The sequence below is a fragment of the Hylobates moloch genome, unplaced genomic scaffold (genome assembly GCF_009828535.3).
Source record: "Hylobates moloch isolate HMO894 unplaced genomic scaffold, HMol_V3 SCAFFOLD_11, whole genome shotgun sequence".
NCBI lineage: Eukaryota > Metazoa > Chordata > Mammalia > Primates > Hylobatidae > Hylobates > Hylobates moloch.
This window is the reverse complement of record NW_026652286.1, coordinates 45,890,188-45,912,245: the sequence shown is the minus strand read 5'-3', so window position 1 is coordinate 45,912,245 and position 22,058 is coordinate 45,890,188. Positions and strand designations below refer to the sequence as shown.

Here is a 22,058-nt window from a genome sequence, read left to right as displayed (position 1 = left end):
ATGTTAGATTCAGGAGACACGACTTGCTAAAGGCCATTTGTAACCATTTTAGGTAAGAATATTGGTGTTTCAAGGTAGCATGTGTAGAGGTAAAAAAAAAAAAAAAGGCTTGGTAAACCCTCCCGCAAGGACTCTTGCCATATGACAGTCCCTTACTCTAACCAGCATAATACCAATACTATCACTTAAGTATAGATCTTCTATAAGGATTTGAGCAGCTGCACTCACCAAAGGACCCCTAACCTTTTATCTCTTCTGCAGTAGTACTTTAAAGTCTCTGATAATTCTTCAGGACAATGAAAATGTCTTCGATAATCAAAATTTTCTGAACCTCTTTATATCCAACAAACACAGGTCCTCACAGTTCATTAGAAAGAATGGTTTCAAAGTCAAAATATTCTCATCATTGAATCAGTATGCTCTTTACAGATCATCTACTCCTTTAAAGTGACAATTAGACTATCTACACAAACAGCACTTTCTTAGCCAGCATATCCATGCCTGGCTGCCTGCAGGCCTTTCATTAAATGAGTTTTTGCTTCTAACTGCGTGACAAAGCCCATATAGCTGCAAGAGTGCTGGCCTGGATTTGGAACTGCCTCTTGTACCAGAAACTAAAGTGTCAGCTGAATTCTCTTGGCTGAATATTCATATTAGCAAGGATGCAAGGAGCTTCAAAAGCTTAGTGTTCGGGCCTCTGTAAGAATTGGGTTTGCTCTCAGAAGACTTCATTTCTTTGGAGCTATGTGACAGATTTCAATAATCAGTACTTGTCTCCTACTTTGCAGTCTTGCAAATCAATCTTTAATCCACAAAGAGACTACAAAGGAAGATAAATGTTAAAATATCTTCCAACATTATCAGTGGACAATCATGCTGTTAATAAAAATATTTTAAAGAAAAACTGAAAGATCAGAACAGACAAAATCCAAAGGGAAAAAGTGTGAGTATGCTGCACTAAGATAAAATTCTAAGTCAAACATTTTTATCCTCCAGGGTTAGACATTCAAGCATAATGACAGATCTACTGTTTAAGAGAACAATGTAGCAATATCAAATAGCAAAGTGACTCATGGCAGTTAGGAAACAAATGAATGTTCAACTATAAGCACTTACTGTCTGAACCCACCCAGCAGGTTCACAGCAAAAATTAGCAATCATGTTTGAAGTGATAAGGACTGTATCCAGGTCTGAGTATGAAGGGAAGAAAGAAGTCAGCGCCCAGGCTGTGCCAACACACCTGGGAAAAACGTAGGCTTGCATGGTAGTGCTAAACTTGGAATCAACAGAACTGGGTTTCAATTCCAGCATACAGTCTGTCTTTGATTATTAGAGATTAATTAGCCTCTCTGAGTTTGTTTGCTTAACTGCAAAATGGAAATTTAAAATGCCAATCTCACAGGATTGTTATGGTAAAAGAACCAAAACTAACTTTTGTACTATTTTATAGATTCATCCACATGCAGTCTCACTCCCCATTAACCATTCTAGGAGGTAGAATAGGATTTCAGCTTTATTGATGAGGAAACTGAGACTCAGAGAACTAAGTTATTTGTCCAAAATCACACAGCCAATAAGTGTCAGAGTTAACTAAGACTTAGATCTTCTGACACCTATAATACCCACAGCTGTTTATGAAAAACAAATATAAAATATATAATAACATGTAGCCTACTACCAGGCCCAAAGAGAGTAATGAATGAACATTTGCTAAAAATCTTATGTAAAAAACGAAGTATTCTCTATTCTTGTCAGTATACCCAAAATATTTTTTATAACTAAAAAGTTTAATTGCACAAAAAACGAAAAATGAAATAAAAGGCTGGTCCACCCTTAGGGAATCATCTCACCAGAGCATACTAACTGCAGCAGTCAGAATGAGTAGGGAGAGGCAAATCATGGGTTCTCCAACTCTTTGCTTACCCATCTACTCACCTCAAAGACAAACAAGAAAAACTGTTAAGTACTATTAATGTAGGCTCTTCATCAAGGCCTCACCAGATATGGATTATAAGGCTACATTGTTCAGTGTAGTAAGTAATGGCCATATCAGGCAACTGAGAACTACTTGGATACAGGCATCTATATTTTCAACTGTAAATTTTATAAAACCTAAATACAGATCAAGTATTTCTAATAAAAATTAGAGTCTGAACTGAGACAAGCTGTAAAAGTAAAATATACATGGAGTTTTGAAGACTTAATAAGAAAAAGAAATGTAAAATATCTCTAATAATTTTTAGTATTATTTACAGGTTGAAATAATGTTTTAGAGATACTGGGTTAGATCAAATATATTATTAAAATCAATTTCGCCTGGGCGTGGTAGCTCACGCCTGTAATCTCAGCACTTTGGGAGGCCAAGACAGGTGGATCACAAGGTCAGGAGTTCGAGACCAGCCTGGCCAACATGGTGAAACCCCATCTCTACTAAAAATGCAAAAATTAGCTGGGCGTGGTGGCGGGTGCCCATAATCCCAGCTGCCAAGGAGGCTGAGGCAGGAGAATTGCTTGAACCCAGGAGACAGAAGTTGCAATGAGCCAAGATCGTGCCATTGCACTCCAGCCTAGGTGACAGAGCAAGACTCCATCTCAAAAAACAAAACAAAATCAATTTCATTGTTTATTTTTATCTCTATAATGTGGCCACTAGAAAATTTTAAATTACACATGCATCTTGCATTATCAGAGCGGATATAAAGGAAGTAAGAGGAAGACTGATGGCACTTAAAAGTATATGTAACTATAAGAGAAAAAACCATTGACACTCACAGGCAGCAAAAACTATGATTCTCATACAAATGAAGTGGAGATACACAGATAATAGTATAAATATCTAAGGTAGACGTTTGGGTACTACCATAGTTTTAAATATCATGCCATCTAGAAGACATAAAAACATACCTTGTTTATTTCATTCACAATAAATCCTTCTGAAGCTGTAACCTCTGGGATGCCATCTAGGCCAATTCCTTGACAAGTTAGGCTGCCATACAAAGATGGTTTCCCTACATGGTACAAAAGAAGCATGTCTCAAAAAATAAGAAAAATTTATTATTTTTCTCTTTGACGACCCAATTCAGGCATCTGTATAAATAGTATACCCATGAAATTGGCCCATGAAAGAAAAATAGGTACCTGTGTTAAAAGTCAGGTGAAGTAAAAAGCGAATTAGATTAGGTGTCTTAGTCTGTTTAGTGTTGCTATAAAGGAATACCTGAGGCTGGGTAATTTATAAAGAAAAGAGGTTTATTTGGCTCACGGTTCTGCAGACTGTACAAGAAGCATGGCACCAGCATCTGCTTCTGATGAGAGCCTCAGGCTGCTTCCACTCATGGCAGAAGGAGAAGGGGAGCCAGTGTATGCAGAGATCACATGGTGAGAGAGGAAGTAAGAGAGAGGAGGGAGATGCCAGGATCTTTTTAACAATCAGCTTTCTCAGGAAAGAACAGAGTGAGAACTCAGTCACTCTCACTTTCCAGGGAGGACATTAATCTATTCATGAGGGGTCTGCCCCCATGACCCAAATACCCCCCATTAGGCCCTACCTCCAACACTGAGGATTAAATTTCAACATGAGATTTGGAGGGGTCAAACATACAAACTATAGCACTAGGCAACTCTAATTTGAAAGGGAATACACTTTCAAGACTAAATACATTTTCTTTCTTTCTTCTTTTTTTTTGAGATGGAGTCTCGCTCCGTCGCCCAGGCTGAAGTGCAGTGGCGTGATCTCGGCTCACTGGAATCTCCACCTCCCAGGTTCACACCATTCTCCTGCCTCAGCCTCCAAGTAGCTGGGACTACAGGAACCCGCCACCACGTCGGCTAATTTTTTGTATTTTTAGTAGAGATGGGGTTTCACCGTATTAGCCAGAATGGTCTTGATCTCCTGACGTCGTGATCCGCTCGCCTCAACCTCCCACAGTGCTGGGATTACAGGCGTGAGCCACCGCGCCCGGCCTGACTAAAATACATTTTCAAGACTAAAAGCTAAGAACAAAGATTTAGAGATTTGATACAGCATTTGTAGAGAGGGCTGCTAGAGTGATCTCAACCTGATGTAACTGGCTGTGAAATTTAATTCTTCCAGGATGAAAGGTGAAGATCAGTATGCATACATGTATTTATCTACAGTATATACACATAATACATAGTAAAGAATTAAGCTTCAGTAACCTGTAAAATTTGCATAAGTAGAATACTGATTGTGCAGAGATATGGGCTAAGTAAGATATTATCTTACACATAAACACACACAGATGATAGAATGAAGTTAAAAACTGTTTCCATTCTTCTTCTACACCTTATATATTCATGTCTATAACAGCCCATAACACACCATTTACATGTCTGACTTGCCCAACAGACTGTGAAGTCCTTGAGTCTAGCAAGGTGCTACATTCATTTATTATTCAGTAAATAAATGTTGAACCAAACTGAAGTTACAGAAGACAGAAGTAGAAATCATCATGGATTCACACAAGAGTGGGAGGGATTTTTTTTTTTTTTGAGATGGAGTTTCACTCTTGTTGCCCAGGCTGGAGTACAATGGCGTGATCTCAGCTCACTGCAACCTCCATCTCCTGAGTTCAAGCAGTTCTCATGCCTCAGCCTCCCAAGTAGCTGAGATTATAGGCGCGTGCCACCACACCTGGCTAATCTTTGTATTTTTAGTAGAGACGGGGTTTCACCATATTGGCCAGGCTGGTCTCGAGCTCCTCCCCTCAGGTGATCCACCCATCTCAGCCTCCCGAAGTGCTCGGATTACAGGTGTGAGCCACCATGTCCAGGCCAGGAGGGCTTTCTAGAGAGTATAGGAGCCTCAAAGAAAGATAGGGGCTGGCTAGGAAGAAAATAAGGGAAAGAAAACTCCAAGTCAAGGAGGAGCATATCAAGAATAAAAGAAAGTTGGCCGGGCATGGTGGCTCACGCCTGTAATCTCAGCACCTTGGGAGCCCAAGGTGGGCAGATCACGAGGTCAGGAGTTCAAGACCAGCCTGGCCAACATAGTGAAACCTCTTCTCTACTAAAAATACAACAATTAGCCAGGTGTGGTGGCACGTGCCTGTAGTCCCAGCTACGATACTCGGGTGGCTGAGGCAGGAGAATCCCTTGAACCTGGTAGGCAGAGGTTGCAGTGAGCCGAGACCATGCCATTGCACTCCAGCCTGGGTGACAGAGTGAGACTCCATCTCAAAAAAAAAGAATAAAAGAAAGTCAAAAAGAACAAGAAGGAAGGACTCATCAATTAATATAACAGTTTGGTAACAGCAGTCATGGAAATGATAGTTGAGGGATAAATCCCAGAGAAACTTAAAGTCTAGGATAGAAGTTTGGCCTACAGAAGACCTAGTAAAGATGCTTTTCACAGGGAAGTATCATGAAGCACTATTTCAGAAAGATGCCACAAAAACAGAACTGAAGGAACTTCACTTTTCATCCCACTCCATGATTCCCTACTGTGTTTACTAACTGCCTTAAGAAGTCTGGTCCTCATGGTGCATCATTTCAACCAATCGCTCAATGACTTCTCTACATTCGTGGATGTATATATATATGTATTTTTTTAATATTTGAGACAGGGTCTCACTCTGTCACCCAGGCTGGAGTGCAGTGGCATGATCATGGTTTGCTGCAGCCTCTATCTCCCAGAATCAAGTGATTCTCCCGCCTCAGCTTCCTGAGTAGCCTGCATGCCACCATGCCCAGCTATTTTTTTTTTATTTTTATTTTTAGTAGAGACAGAGTCTCACTATGTTGCTCGGACTGGTCTCGAACTGCTGGGCTCAAGCAATTCTTCTGCCTCAGCCTCCCAAAGTGCTTGGATTACAGGGTGAGTTACCCTGCCCAGCTGACTTCTCTATATTTGTGAAGTCACTAAAACGACCTCAGCCTTGGTTTTCTCTATATAATAACAGACCTAGGATCAATCCAACCACTTACCTTCTACATTCCTACATGCAGGCTGCTGAGCACTGCTCCAGAAAAGGACACAACTGTGCCGATTGTCACCAATCCAATTCATGTTTCTAAACTCAGCAGTTTTGTAGTCCTTTCACCTCTCCCATTCCCCACAGCAGCTGGTTCTCATGCCATCTATCCTGCCATCAAAATCTCCTTCCTTCGTAATAGCCAAAAACTAGAAATAAATGTCCATTAATTGATGAATGGATAAACAAAATGTAGTATATCCATACAACAGAGTATTACCGGGCCACAAAAAGGAATGAAGTACTGATAAAAACAACAAATAGAAACATTATACTAAGTTTCCTGTAATCCCAGCACTTTGGGAGGCCGAGGTGGGAGGATCACTTGAGGCCAGGAGTTCAAGACCAGCCTGGCCAACATGTCAAAACCTCGTTCATCTCTACTAAAAATACAAAAATTACCCGGGTGTGGTGGCAGGCGCCTGTAATCCCAACTACTCAGGAGGCTGAGGCACAAAAATCACTTGAACCCAGGAGGTGAAGGCTGCAGTGAGGAGCCGAGATTGCGCCACTATACTTCAGCCTAGACGACAGAGTGAGACTCTCAAAAAAAAAAAAAAAGAAAGAAAGAAACATTATACTAAGTGAAAGAAGTCACACAAAAGGCCACGTATTTTATGATTCCATTTATATGAAATGTCCAAAGTAGGCAAATCCACAGAGCTAGAAAGTAAACTAGTGGTTGCTAGGATTGGGGGGTGGAAAGTGACTGTTAACGGGTATAGACTTTTTTGGGGGATGATACTAGAAATAATATATGTAAAGTAACTAGCACATAGATAGCACACATTTTTATCTCAATAAAGCTGTTATTTAAAAACAAAAACAAGAAACAAGATGGTGGATCACACCTAGAGTCCCAGCTACTTGGGAGGCTGAGGGAGGATCACTGGAGCTCAGGAGTTCAAATTCAGCACCTGGGAAACACAGCAAGACCCCATGTATTAAAAAATAAACACAGGAGTTCAAGACCAGCCTGGGCAACATAGTGAGACCTTGTCTCTACAAAAAATTTTTTAAAAATTAGCCGGGTATGGTGGTGCATGACTGTGGTCCCAGCTACTCAGGAGGCTGAGGTAGGAGGATCTCTTGAATCCAGGAGATCAAGGCTGCATTAAGCCATAATCATGCAACTGTACTCCAGCCTGCGCAACAGGGCAAGACCCTGTCTCAAAAAAATAAGAACAGGCCAGGCACAGTGGCTCACGCTTGTAATCCCAGCACTTTGGAAGGCTGAGGTGGGCGGATCACAAGGTCAGGAGTTCGAGACCATCCTGCTTAACACGGTGAAACCCCGTCTCTACTAAAAATACAAAAAAATTAGCTGGGCGTGGTGGCGGGCACCTGTAATCCCAGCTACTTGGGAGGCTGAGGCAGGAGAATGGCATGAACCCGGAAGGTGGAACTTGCAGTGAGCTGAGAACATGCCACTGCACTCCAGTCTGAGCAACAGAGCGAGACGCCGTCTCAAAAAAAAAAAAAAAAAATTGCCAGGCATGGTGGTGCATGCCTGAAATCCCAGCTAATTGGGAGGCTGAGGCAGGAGAATTGCTTGAATCCAGAAGGCCGAGGTTGCAGTGAGTGGAGATCGCACCACTGCACTCCAGCCTGGCAGACAAGAGCGAAACTCCATCTCAAAAATAAATAAATAAATAATACAAATAAAAATAAACACACACAGAAACAAAAACCACCCTCCTCCTTAAGAGTTGACATCATTAACTCCAATTCATAAAGAAAACTGAACCTACAAGTTACCCTCAAAAAAAAAAAAAAAAAAGTGCAGGCGCGGTCCCTCATGCCTGTAATCCCAGCACTTTGGGAGGCCAGGGGGAGCAGATCACGAGGTCAGGAGATGGAGACCATCCTGACTAACACAGTGAAACCCCATCTCTACTAAAAATACAAAAAATTGCCAGGCACAGTGGCTCACGCCTGTAATCCCAGCACTTTGGGAGGCTGAGGCGGGCGGGTCACCTGAGGTTGGGAGTTCAAGACCGGCCTGATCAACATGGAGAAACCCTGTCTCTATTTAAAAAAAAAAAAAAAAAAAGAATTAGCCAGGCATGGTGGCACATGCTTGTAATCCCAGCTACTCGGGAGGCTGAGGCAGGAGAATTGCTTGAATCTGGGAGGCGGAGGTTGCAGTGAGCCAAGATGGCACCATTGCACTTCAGCCTGGACAACAAGAGCAAAGCTCCATCTCAAAAAAAAATACAAAAAATTAGCCGGGCGTGGTAACACACGCCTGTAGTCCTAGCTACTTGGGACGCTGAGGCTGGAGAATTGCTTGAACCCAGGAGGCAGAGGTTGCAGTGAGCCGAGATTGCACCACTGCATTCCAGCCTGGGCAACAGAGTGAGACTCTGTCTCAAAAACAAACAAACAAACAAAAAATTCTTTGGTTGTTGAAGGTAGCTTGGTAATTTAAAACAACAACAACAACAACAACACTAAGTTTGTTGCTTTGTAAAGACTTTATCGATAATGTTTCTTTAAAACTGTTTTAGGCCGGGGGCAGTGGCTCACGCCTGTAACCCCAGCACTTTGGGAGGCCAAGGCGGGCGGATCACTTGAGATCAGGAGTTCGAGACCAGCCTGGACAACATGGTGAAACCCCATCTCTACTAAAAATACAAAAATTAGCTGGGCATGGTAACATGCACCTGTAGTCCCAGCTATTCAGGAGGCTGAGGCAAAAGAATCGCTTGAACCTGGGACTAGAGGTTGCAGTGAGCTGAGATCATGCCACTGCATTCCAGCCTGGGTGACAGAGCTAGACTCTGTTTAAAAAAAACTGCTTTAATAGTAGTATGTATGGGCAAGATAAATGCAAAATATTAGGGAAAAGATCTAAAAAAATATATAAACCCCAGTTGACGTTTTGCTCTTAGATTGCTTTTTTAGCCTAAGTAAAGATTTGCCTTGCTTTAAAGAAACTGTGCCTTTCGGTTATGGTTTATTACAAGATAGCCAAGGTCTTTGTAATAATCAGTGGACTAATGAAGAGATGGTGAATTTTAATGTATGTTTATATATTTTAGTTAAAATAAAATGTAGGTCTTTTGTGTATTTATTTTATTTTATTTATTTATTTATTTTGAGATGGAGTTTCGCTCTTGTTGCCCAGGCTGGAGTGCACTGGAGCGATCTCCGCTCACTGCAACCTCCACCTCCTGGGTTTAAGCGATTCTCCTGCCTCAGCCTCCTGAGTAGCTGGGATTACAGGCACGCACCACCACGCCCAGGTAATTTTTTGTATTTTTAGTAGAAATGCGGTTTCACCATGTTAGCCAGGCTGGTCTCAAATTCCTGACCTCAGGTGATCTGCCCGCCACGGCCTCCTAAAGTGCTGGGATTACAGGCGTGAGCCACTATACCCGGCTTTTTTTTTTTTGAGATGGAGTCTTGCTCAGTCACCCAAGCTGGAATGCGGTGGCACTATCTCGTCTCACTGCAAGCTCCGCCTCCCGGGTTCACGCTATTCTCCTGCCTCAGGCTCCCGAGTAGCTGGGACTACAGGAGCCCACCACCACATCTGGCTAATTTTTTCTATTTTTTTGTTTTTTGTTTTTGTTTTTAACTGAGACAGGGTTTCACTCTGTCTCTCAGGCTGGAGTACAGTGGCACAATTCTAGCTCAAGCAGTTAGAATAGGATTTTTGAACATAATTAAGCACAATAAAATAGATAAAATAATAGTATTTTCCTTGAATTTTTATGTTACGTATACATATGTATATGTGTGTGTGTATATATATATATATATATATTTGTGTATTTGTGTCTTTTCTTTTTTTAGAGACAGGGTCTCTAAACATTTGTGTGTTTCTTTTTTTAGAGACAGGGTCTCACTTTCTGGTCCAGGGTAGGAGATCATGTAGCATGATCACGGCTACCCTTGTCCAGCGTAGCAGGTCCAATAGCATGATCACAGCTCACTGCAGCCTTGACTTGCTGGGCTTGAGCAATCCTCCCACCTCTGCCTCTTGAGTAGCTGGACTACAGATACCCAACACCATGCCCAGCTAGTTTTATTTGTTGTAGACACGAGGTCTCCCTATGTCTCCCAGGCTGGTCTCAAGCAATCCTCTGCCTTGGCCTCTCAGAATGGTGGATGACAGGTATGAGCCACCACGTCTGGCCTTATTTTTAATTTTAAGATGATTGGCAAGTCACAGCACTATAAAGTCCATCCTTTATTCCACTGATATAAACAATAGTTCTTTTTTTTTTTTTAATGATGGGGTCTCACTCTGCCACCCAGGCAAAAGTGCAATGGTTCAATCATAACTCACTGCAGCCTCAACCTCCCGGGCTCAAGAGCTCCTCCTATCGCAGCCTCCCAAGTAGCTGGGACTACATGTGCATGCCACTATGCCTAACTAATTTTTTTTATTTTTTATAGAGATGGGGGGGTCTCACTTTGTTGCCCAGGCTGGTCTGGAACTCCTGGGCTCAAGTGATCCTCCTGCCTCAGGTTCCCAAAGTGCTAGGATTACAGGTATGAGCCACTGTGCCTGGCCAAAACTTTATTTCGCATAGAAATACAATATATCAGCAGCATTTGAAATGAAAGATAATCAGCAAAACAAAACTTTCTTATGGTATTTAGAAGGAAAGTTGATTTGTTTTAGAATGGTACCACCTCGGTTACAATTTGAAAAGAATCTTGTGAATGACATAAGAGTGTTGTTCAAAAGAAAAACTGGTAAGACTTGGGAGCTTCCTGGATATGGCAGGGTCAAGTAACTAGGTTTTTCACTCTGATGCCTAGAAAAATGATAGTAACTTAAGAAATAAGAAAAATCAGGAAAGAGAACTCACTTGACAACAAATGTACTCAGCTTGGTTTTGGCCTTCAGTAAGTCAAGTAACTTAAGGTAACAGTGAAACCTTTAAGCAGAAATCTCTAGCAAACAACTGATCAATCTCTGCTTGAACATGGAGAAGTCAGGGCTGAGGCTATAGATCTAGAAATTATCATGAAGAAGGCCCCAGTTGAAGCTGCAGAAGTGCTCAGAATACAACAGCACAGGGTAAGTGACTAATTAAGATGCATCAACAATGTCTCCATGAATAAGTCCGTAGCTTTCAAATGGAAAATCAATCTGAAGGCCTTCCCTTGGAACGGAGGAGTTGGGGTGTTGGCCATACGGTACAGACTGGTCAAACATGTCTGCAGACTATTATGTAAGGAGGCTGGGTTAGGAGAAAGTAGGAAGCTTTAAGGGTATTAATCCTTCTCCTTTAAAGTGACAGCATATAGATTTATGGGTATTACCTGGGGGATGACAGCTCAGCCAGGCCTCCCCTTCATCCTTCCTATGAAGAAAGACAAAAGCCTAATTAGGCTCACCCAAAGTTGAATAGGATTCCATAGTTACAAGGGAAGAAAGAAGGTCATGTAACCTCCAGTTTGGTCATAGTACTTAGACATGAGACAGTCCAACCTGTCATCGGGTATAGATCATTCTAAGAAAGACAAACTTAATTTGTTCACGAAATATTTGTGGATTAACTATTTAATGAATAGATATGTTGGTTAAATTAATGCTCATACATCAACAGTGAGATCACTTTGAAAAATCAAGGTTATTTAATTAGGTATTTATCAGGATTATTGTAAACTAAGCCGTGCTAAGTACTTTCCATACACAATCATTAACCCTCACAATAACCAAACAAGATTCCTTTTATTATTTTAGCACCTGCCCAATCATCCAAATCCTGATCTCTTCACCCTAGCACTTTTAGGGTAAAATGGAAAGGGTCTATGCATTTAAGACAGAAAGATCTAGGTTGACAGCAACCCTCTATCATTTGACGAGATGCATGATCTTGGGCAAATTAAGCCTTCTGACTCTGGTGCTGTATTTTCTCATAGGTACCTAGTGGCACTTCCTGTTATCGTTCTTTATTACTTATCACATTCTGTGTACTAGCAACTAGTCTGTATTTTAGCCCACCTAAATTAAGTAAGATATAAATTTAGTAAGGTGTAAATTTCTTAAATGCAGAAGGCTACGTTTCATTCATCTTCACCATTGTTTCAATTTGAACTTATTAGTAGTAGTAGTTGCCAAATATAGCACTGCTATATTCATCCTGATGCCTAGAGAAATAACTGGAACAGTATAAGATCAATAAATGTTAGATGAATGAATAGTTTGCTGTGTATTCCTAATTAAGACGTCAGCTTTTCTTCTTTTTTGAGATGAGTATCGCTCTGTCACCCAGGCTGGAGTGCAGTGGTGCAATCTCAGCTCACTGCAACCTCCACCTCCTGAGTTCAACCGATTCTCCTGCCTCAGCCTCCCGAGTAGCTGGGATTACAGGTGCCCACCACCACGCCCCACTGATTTCTGTATTTTTAGTAGAGACGGAGTTTCACTATGTTGGTCAGGCTGGTCTCGAACTTCTGACCTCAACTGATCCACCAATCTCAGTTTTCCAAAGTGCTGGAATTACAGGCATGAGCCACTGCACCCGGGCTGGATGTCAGCTTCTTGAAGAGTAGGAACCATCATTTATATTTAGAGTATACATCTGAGCTCCACCAAGCATCCAGTACGGGGCCTGGACACAGTATTAGTTTCCTTAATAGTATCGTCCAGTATGCCTAATATCGCATTAGGGGCCTAGGAGAATACAAAGGTTCCATCACATACATTAAGTGGTGGTGAGTACAGGGACTTCTGGAAATAACTGACGACTAATCAATATTTGCTAAATGACTGCTTGGCCAAAAGCCTTCCTGCCTCCCAATATCCCTGTCTTTCTCCAACTCATTGATACTAGTTTTGACGAGGGGATCACACAGCTCATGTGCTCCCTTGGCCTGGGGATAGCTTTTTAGAGAATGACCACACGGGTTTGATACTTCTTTTTCCGGACCCTGTTCCCTCCATATCCCTCAACAATTGACGAAGTAACCCCTATTGATATCCTGGACCAGGCATGGCTCTCCTTGACGCAAAAGCAACATCCACTACCCGCCTCCTCTGACTCTGTTCTGGGACTGGATTCACCTGAGGGCTTGCGCCCAGTCGCTCTGAATCCTCAAAGGCGCCGCCATCTCGACCCCGCCTCCACCAGCCCACCTCTTCCGCCCCTTCCCGGAAGTGGGTCTCCGAGAAGCGTGCGGCCAGGACAGAGGTGGGCTCAACATCAAGAGGCCACCAATGAAAACGTGCCTTTTTCACATTCCCCGCCCCTTCCGTGTGCACGCTCCCCACGAGGGGCTGGTTCCTGAAAGGATGGACGGAGGATCACCAACCACCTGCGAAGCCCAAGCCGCCGCGTAGGAGCGTGCGTTCCGGCCCTCTTCTCCCACCTGTTCGGTGAGCATCGCGTACCGCGTTCTTCAGGAGGCTTTGCGGGCACAACGGGGCTGCGATCGGCGGGCGCGCGCGCGCATGCGTCCTCAAAGTTCAAAGTCCTCGATGCGCCTGAGGCGCTTCAGGCCTCGTGGCTGCCAGCATTTTTCTGCTTTAAGATCCTTTCCATGACTTCCTTGTTTAGGCCAGCCTCCACGATCCAGCTGCCAACCATCTAGCCTACCCTGATCTCTGAGCAGGGGTCGTCCTCATTTTACTCCAGAGGAGACTGAAGCCAGAAGATGGTGAGACGAGAGTACAGTAGCATTTACTGAGTCCTATTATAGCCCAAGCACTTTTCATTCGTTATATTAATCTTCATTCTAATTGTGCGAATTAAATATTATTAATGGGAAAACTAAAATGAAAAAGATTACATAGTAAGGCGTAGTGCTGGGATTTGAACACGGATCTCTTGGTTTAGGATCAAGGCACTTTCCATTCCACTGTTCTTTCTCTAAATTATTTGCTCCTGGCCTATTTAAAGAGTTAACCGTGTATTTCGGAAGAGAAAACTATCATTTATTGAACTCTTTAGATATACCAGCCTCCTTACAAACCTTACCTTTTTTTTCCTTTTTTTTTGAGACAGGGTCTCCCGCTGTAACCCAGGCTGGAATGCAGTGGCCTGATCACGGCTCACAGTGTTGCCCAGGCTGGGCGCAAACCATCCTCCCGCCTCAGCCTCCCAGTGTTGGGATTACAGGCCTGAGCCATGGCACCTGGCTTCATCTCTGTGTTTCCAGAGAGGTTATCAAATGACGTGTCCAAGGGCACCAAATGAGGCAGTGACAAAGCTAGGTCCAAGTCTGTTTCAAAGCCCATTTTCCCCCTCTTGCTTAAGTTATACCGCCTCCAAGGCAAATGAGTTGTGTAAAGTGCCTAACTCCCTCTTGTGACTTCCCCGTTGCCCTCAGAATAAAAAGTCTTAAACTCCCTACTATGTCCTACAAAACCTTGTGATGATCACTTACTTATATCACCAATTTAATATTGTCTTGTTCTCACACTGTATTCTCCCATCACTGAACTTTTTTTTTTGCTCTCATGTATCAGATTCTATCTCAACCACCTGCTCTTCCATTGACCAAAAATAGTTTTCCCATCTCTGGCTGACTTCTGTTCTATCTGTCAAGTTTCAGCTTGGAAATCACTTCCTCTAGGAGGCCTTCCCTGCCTATTCCTGCCCTTGTCTGGATTAGGTATCCCTCCACTGTGGTCCCAATCTTCGCTATCTGTGCACTGTGTAGTAAACTGCCCTGTTTCCTTGTCTAGGTTGTAAACTCCATGAAGCCGGGAACTTAACTGACTTAGACAGTCTTGAATCCTCAGCACTAGCATAGTGCCTGGTACATGATAGGTACTTAATCATTTGTTGAGTGAATGAGAGACACAGTGAAGGCAATGAGTCCTAGTTCCTTTACAGCCTATCATGGTGAAATTTTTGCAAAGGCTGAAGTCATTTCTCTTCAAACCTTAAGTTCCTTCTGTATGCTGCTTTCTGCTGAGTGTTCTGATGCAGACGGGCAAGACAGTTTGGGCAAATAAATATACCTCACATTTTTGTATAGTTTACAAAGCCATCTCACCTTATAGACCCAGAGGTCAGGTTTCTGCATGCTGTATGCTACAGCCACACTGAACTCTTTCCATCCTTCCCATGTGTCAAAACCTACCCATGTTTGCGCACTCTTTCACTTTCTTTGTTTGTTTGGGAGAGGGAGTCTCACTCTGTCACCCAGGCTGGAGTGCAGTGGCGCAATCTTTGGCTCATTACAATGTCCGCCCCCTGGGTTAAAGCGATTCTCCTGCCTGAGCCTCCCGAGTAGCTGGGATTACAGGCGCCTGCCATCACACCCGCCTAATTTTTGTATTTTTAGTAGAGACAGGGTTTCATCATCTTGGCCAGGCTGGTCTTGAACTTCTGACCTTATGATCCATCCGCCTCAGGCTCCCAAAGTGCTGGGATTACACGTGTGAGCCACCGCACCCAGCCTCTTTCACTTTTTAAACTTTGTTCTTCAGCATAGAATAAGGCTAGTAGGATAAAAGAAGAAAGATTATTTATTTATTTGAAACAGGGTCTCACTATGTCACCTAAGCTGGAGTACAGTGGCACCATCATAGCTCACTGCAGCCTTTGAACTCCTGGGCTCAAAAGATTCTCCCTCTTCAGCCTCTTGAGTACCTGGGACTACAAGTGTGTGCCACCATGCCCAGCTAATTTTTACATTTTTTTTTTCTTTTTTCTTTTTTGTCGAGACGGAGTTTCGCTCTTATTGCCCAGGCTGGAGTGCAATGGTGTGATCTCGGCTCACCGCAACCTCCGCCTCCCGAGTTCAAGCAATTCTCCTGCCTCAGCCTCCTGAGTAGCTGGCATTACAGGCATACGCCACCACACCTGGCTAATTTTGTATTTTTAGTAGAGACAGGGTTTCTCCATGTTGGTCAGGCTGGTCTTGATCTCCTGACCTCAAGTGATCCGACTGCCTCAGTCTCCCAAAGTGCTGGGATTACAGGCGTGAGCCACCGTACCCAGCCATTTTTAAATTTTTTTGTAGAGATGAGGTCTTGCTATCACCCCTGCTGGTCTCAAATTCCTGGGCTCAAGGGATCTTCCTGCCTCAACCTCCCAAAATGCTAGGATTACAGGTGTGAGCCATCATACCTAGCTGAAAGTTTAGTTCTTTTTAGGTAGATCAGAGATAGCTTATCTAAAAAGATGACATTTCACCTAATTCATATTCCAATAGCAAAATCCATTGAGCTTATTAAATGTTATGTCAAGCATTCTCACATAGTTTATCTCATTCAGTTCAAACCACTTTGCAGGCCTGCTCTCAGCCAGGCCTACTGCTGGGGTCACAAAGGTAAATCAAGACAAACATCAGCCGGGCACCGTTGGCTCACATCTGTAATCCCAGCACTTTGGGTGGCTGAGGCAGGAGGATCACTTGAGCCCAGGAGTTTGAGACCATGCTGAGCAACATGGAAAAACCTTGTCCCTACTAAAAAATCAAAAAAATTAGCTGAGTGTGGTGGTGCACACCTGTAGTCCCAGCTACTCTGGCTGGGGAGGGACTGAGGAGGAAGGATTGCTTGATCCCTAAAGATGGAGGCTACAGTGAGCCTGGGCAACAAAGCAAGACACCCTCAAAAAAAAACAAAAACAAAAAAAAACAAGCATCTGTCTTCAAGCTTAGAGTCTCCCACGGGAGACAGACACATAAACAGGCTAAATGGTGCAGTCTGGTCAGTGCTATTTATAATCTAGGAACCTTACATATTATATCCCTACTCTAACTTGTTAATGTTCTATAGACTTCCCGTCCCCAGGATGTCAACCTCAGTCCCTCAAGGCCATACCTGGACCCAACGGGTGAAGAAGGACGATGAGGAGGAGGACCCACTGGACCAGCTTATCTCCCGCTCTGGCTGTGCTGCCTCCCACTTTGCAGTGCAGGAGTGCATGGCCCAGCACCAGGACTGGCGGCAATGCCAGCCACAGGTGCAGGCGTTCAAGGATTGCATGAGTGAACAGCAGGCAAGGCGGCAAGAGGAGCTGCAGAGGAGGCAAGAACAAGCCAGTGCCCACAACTGAGACCCCAAACCACCTATCCCCAGTAGATGGCCCTGCCAAGACCAGCACCCAGCAAGATTATAGAGGAAGAAATCCTAAATGCTGGCTGTGGGAGGTCTAAAACATGGGGATAGTTTTTGGATCTGGAGTTGAGAGCCATGGGTTTGGACATGACTGGCACAAACAGCTGTCATATGTTCATGGTCAGATCTCATACATCCTCAGCTGTCTTGTTCCACCAGTATTTGCCAGGAAAACAAAGAATGTGTTAAGGGATGCTCCCCCACCCCACATCTTGGGTCAGTGTGCCAAGTAGTGAGATGATTTTAGGGACATTTTATTTTAAATTAAATTCATAATCTAATGGTAAATTGATTACCTGATTAGTGCCTTTCTGTTTCATCACTTGTTCTGGATGTTTCAATCAGTTTAGTGGAAGGAAAAAAGTAAATGGGGAAACTTTTTATACAAATATGTTTTTCTTTTGTTTTTTTGAGACAGGGTCTCTGTTGCCCAGGCTGGAGTGCAGTGGTGCAATCAGGGCTCACTGCATCCTCAGTGGGCTCAGGCCATCCTCCCATCTCAGCCTCTCAAGTAGCTGGAACCACAGGTGTGTGCATCACCACACCCAGCTAATTATTCAAATATTGAGTACCTATTAAATGCCAGATTCTGTTGAATTAACAGATACCGAGTCTGGCTTTAACTTGCTCCCAACCCAACAAACACAAAGTTGGGCTAACATTTTTAAAGTATATTTAACACTAAAATACAGATTTTCAGCTTTTGAAAAGTGGAAAAGCTGTCAACATTGATTTTTATTCCCTCTTAACAATTTGCTGGAGCTGAATAATAACTCCCCCTTTAAGTAGGTTGTGTTTTCCCATTCAAAACAGTTGCATATCACTTCTCATTTTTCTTCAACAAAATGACTCTTCCATTCTATTCTTTTTTTTTTTTGAGATGGAGTCTTACTCTGTCGCCCAGGCTGGCGCACAGTAGCGCAATCTCGGCTCACTGCAACCTCTGCCTCCCAAATTCAAGTGATCCCCCTGCCTCAGCCTCCCAAGTAGCTGGGACTATAGGCAAGCACCACCACACCCGGCTAATTTTTGTATTTTTAGTAGAGAACAGGGTTTCACCATGTTGGCCAGGCTGGTCTCAAACTCCTGACCTCAAGTGATCCACCCTCCTCAGCCTCCCAAAGTGCTGGGATTACAGGCATGAGCCACCACACCCAGACAATAACAAATATTTCTTCAGGATCTATTAGAAGCCCAAATCTGAGGTATAGTAGGCCTTAAAATTTACTTTGAACCTTCATGCCAGTATTTGGGGAAGAAGTAAAGAGAAAAGAGGGGAGAAGGTAGGAGTTTAAAGAACAATCCTATTTCTGGCTGAAGGGGATAACCAGGCAAATTATAAAGACAAATTGCTATGTGTGTGTGCTCAGTGCTGATTCATCAAAGGAAACAAGCAGTGTGCACTGGAGTTTTCAGCAACAATCTCAAAGAAGAGAAGGGATTAGTTGAGTTGAACTTTTAAAGCTGAAGGAGGCCAGGCATGGTGGCTCACTTGAGGTCGGGAGTTCAAGACCAGGCTGGCCAACATGGCAAAACCCCATCTCTGCTAAAAATACAAAAAAATTAGCCAGGTATGGTGGTGCATGCTGAGTGTAATCCCAGCTACTTGGGAGGCTGAGGCAGGAGAATCACTTGAACCCGGGAGGTGGAGATGGCAGTGAGCCAAGATCGCACTACTGCATTCTAGCCTGGGTGATGGAGTGAGACTGTCTCAATAAATAAATAAATAATAAAGATGAAGTAGACATTACCTATTTGTAAATTATAACAGAAAAGATTACCATCCAGAATTAAAAGTACCTGAAAGCCACCAAGAAGCACATAGTTTGATAGCAAAGTGAACAAGTAAGGCAGGCGCAGTGGCTCACGCCTGTAATCTCAACACTTTGGGAGGCAGAACTGGGTGGATCACTTGAGATGAGTTTGAGACCAGCCTGGCCAACATGGCGAAATCTCGTCTCTACTAAAAACACAAAAAAATTAGATAGGCATGCGCCTGTAATCCCAGCTACTTGGGAGGCTGAGGCAGAATTGCTTGAACCCAGGAGGCAGTGGAGGTTGCAGTGAGCTGAGATCCTGCCACTGCACTCCAGCCTGGGTGACAGAGCAAGACTCCATCTCAAAAAAAAAAAAAAAAAAAAAGTGAACAAACCACAAAACATAGGAAACTGTAAATATGCTCTATATCATGGATAATCAGAGAAATTTTGTTTTTGTTTTTGGTAGAGATGAGGTCTCACTATGTTGCCCAGGGTAGTCTCAAACTCCTGGGCTCAAGTGATCCTCCCACCTCAGCCTCTCAAGGTGTTGGGATTACAGGCATGAGCCCCTGTACCTGGCCAGAAATGTGTTTTTATAAGACATACATACTATTAGGTTCATTGCAGCATTGTTTATAATAGTAAACAAATGGTCCCAATGTCAGTTTCCATCAGTAAGGGCTCTGTTTGCTGTGTATTCAAATCTTTTATAACAGGAATGTGTGTATTTTGTGTAAGTAAAAATAGTAGGCTATGGAGGAGGGGGTGATAGCAGCAGAGAGAAGCATAAAAGGCCTCTTTGGCAGGAAGGATGGCTTCCAGACCAGCTAAGTGGAGCAAGCATGTTTTGAAGGACACTGGCTCTAATAGGGAGTTAGCACGGGGTGGGTCACAGAATGTATTTGATCAGGCAAAGAGGACTCTTGCCATCCAAGCCTGTTCCCTCAGATAAATGGGGATAATTCCTATGTCATAAGCCAAATAAATGAGGGAATGAAACATACGTAACTAATAATAAAAAGTGTTAAAATTTATTGGGCATTTAACTCAGACAATCTGGTTCCAGAGCCTGCTCTCAATCCCAATGATGTGCTGCCTTCACATCCTAGTTATGCCACTGACTAGCTTTGTGACTTTGGACAAGTTACTTAACATCTCAGGATCTGTTTTTACCTGTGTAAAAATGCATATATAATACCTTTTTCACAAGCCTCAAAACTAATATAGGCCTTCCTCATAGGATTGTTGAAAGGTTGAGTTAAACATTGGTTTAGCTTAGGAACAGCATCTGGCACATAGTAAGTCTTCAGTGAACGTTAGCTATTACCATCATCACTATTAATGTGTGCTAGTGACTGTCCTGAGTTACATTATCTAATCTAATTTCTCATTTTTTTTTTATTTTTTGAGACAGAGTCTCGCTCTGTTGCCCAGGCTGGAGTGCAGTGGCGCAATCTCGGCTCACTGCAAGCTCCGCCTCCCGGGTTCACACCATTCTACTGCCTCAGCCTCTCCGAGTAGCTGGGACTACAGGCGCCCGCCACCATGCCGGGCTAATTTTTTGTATTTTTTAGTAGAGACGGGGTTTCACAGTGGTCTCAATCTCCTGACCTCGTGATCCGCCCGCCTTGGCCTCCCAAAGTGCTGGGATTACAAGCGTGAGCCACCGTGTCCGGCCACCATCTAATCTAATTTCGAATCCTCTGAACATGGCATTCACTGTCGTTTAGATGAGGAAATAAAGCCCAGACTGGGGACCAGACTCCAAGTGTGTCTTGCTCTAAAGCCTAGGCTGTTTTCTACTCTACTCTCATAAGCATCTGGTGCTCAGTACAGTGCTTAACACACAGTAGTGAGTAACCACATTGACTGTGTAAATATTACTTTGCTTTTGTCAGCACTTTGCAAAAAGGAAATTAACTTTTTGCAATTAATTAGTGCAAGTTGCCCACAGTGATATAGCTTGGTATGTTTTTCTTTAGTCTTAGCTCTGCAGCCCACAGTCTAGGAGCTGAACTTTAAGGTGCTTCATACCTGTCCCTATAGGATCTAACTCGGGCAGCTTTGGGTTGCCTCTGCTTAGAGGCTTGGTGCCAGGGATGAGTGGAGACCGACCTCTTGGCTTGATGCCTGTCTTGGCTAGGCCTAGGGCAGACTCATAGTTTAGCCCTTCCTTTCAAGGTCCTTGGCTGGGGACTTGGCCTTGTGCTCAGTACAAAGGTGCACTGCAGTGTGTTTTACGAGATGAGTAAGAAGGTACTCCTCTCACCCTCTCTCCATAAAGTTGCCAGACTAAGTCCTTGAGCTGCTGACTTCAGAAACCCAAAGAGAACTGAAGCAAGTCCAGATTGAATCCTTTTATTTTCCTGTAGAAAATGCTGGGGCTCCCTCCTCGCTCAGCAAGGACTTAAAGCAAGCAGAGGAAGTAGCAGGGATTCCTCCCTGCCAGCAGCTATCTTTTGAAGAGTTTTCATTCTTCAGATCCTGGGCACTCTGTCTAAATGGTGAGCTGATTTCCTAAAATGAGCTGAAATGTCTGAGAATGAAAGTTATTCCACGGGGATTATTATAGTCAAATGAATCATTTCAGATTCTGCAAGAAGATCAGACACGTGAAAACAAAAATTCACAAAGAGATCAAAGTACAGATTAAACAAGCACAAGACACATTGGCCACCTCTGTCTCCAGTGTCTGTCCGTCGGGATTAGTTCTAGGCACACCCAATACAGGCTCAGAAAGCTTTCCTTAAGTACACTAGGAACAGGGGACCCAGGAGCCTCAGCATTGCTAGTATCTGAGTGGCCAAAATACCTAGATTTGTTTCTCTGTGTCTAAGACATACCTTTTCAGAATCTACAGCTGGCTATTCCCAGGATTCCATGGTGGAGGAACAAGTCATCCTCAGCCAGAGGAAAGGAATGAAAACGAAGCTGAGGAATCTGCTGGCCTCAACTAGGAAAACTGCCCGTTTTACCCAGGCATCCTATCCTTGAAAGTTAGTGATCTGGCCAGGCATGGTTGCTCACGCCTGTAATCCTAGCACTTTGGGAGGCCAAGGCGAGTGGATCACCTGAGGTCAGGAGTTACCAGCCTGGTCAACATGGTGAAACCCTGTCTCTACTAAAAATACAAAAATTAGCTGGGTGTGGTGGCGGGTGCCTGTAATCCCAACTACTCAGGAGGCTGAGGCAGGAGAATCGATTGAACCTGGGAGGCGGAGGTTGCAGTGAGCCGAGATTGCACCATTGCACTCCAGCCTGGGT

At 43.5% G+C, this 22,058-nt stretch overlaps 2 protein-coding genes across 9 annotated transcripts in view; one reads left to right on the top strand and one right to left on the bottom strand.

Moving 5' to 3' along the window:
• PAAF1 (proteasomal ATPase associated factor 1) overlaps positions 1–13,160 on the bottom strand; it is a 79,208-nt gene extending 66,048 nt beyond the window's left edge. For 2 of the 7 annotated variants that reach the window (XR_009215517.1, XM_032166914.2), the window contains exon 1: positions 1,117–1,326. Coding sequence is in view for 6 of the 7 variants with exons in the window: in XM_032166914.2 (XP_032022805.1) it covers positions 1,117–1,311 (195 nt within the window). In the remaining variant the exon portion in view is untranslated. Of the gene's footprint in view, positions 1–1,116; positions 1,327–2,904; positions 3,009–3,262; positions 6,911–11,276; positions 11,318–13,023 lie in introns of those variants that run through there. The other 5 variants (XM_032166915.2, XM_058446251.1, XM_058446249.1 and 2 more) reach the window with 5 other exon arrangements.
• On the top strand, positions 13,140–17,326 carry LOC116476668 (cytochrome c oxidase assembly factor 4 homolog, mitochondrial). 2 transcript variants are annotated; one of them, XM_058446253.1, is made up of 3 exons: positions 13,140–13,335; positions 13,517–13,616; positions 16,693–17,326. In XM_058446253.1, the coding sequence occupies exon 3, from the start codon at positions 16,709–16,711 to the stop codon at positions 16,970–16,972; it is 264 nt and encodes an 87-aa protein (XP_058302236.1). In that variant the 5' UTR covers positions 13,140–13,335; positions 13,517–13,616; positions 16,693–16,708; the 3' UTR covers positions 16,973–17,326. The 2 variants fall into 2 exon arrangements, with proteins under 2 accessions (XP_058302236.1, XP_032022810.1); XM_032166919.2 differs by lacking the exon at positions 13,517–13,616.
• The last annotated feature ends 4,732 nt before the right edge of the window (positions 17,327–22,058 follow it).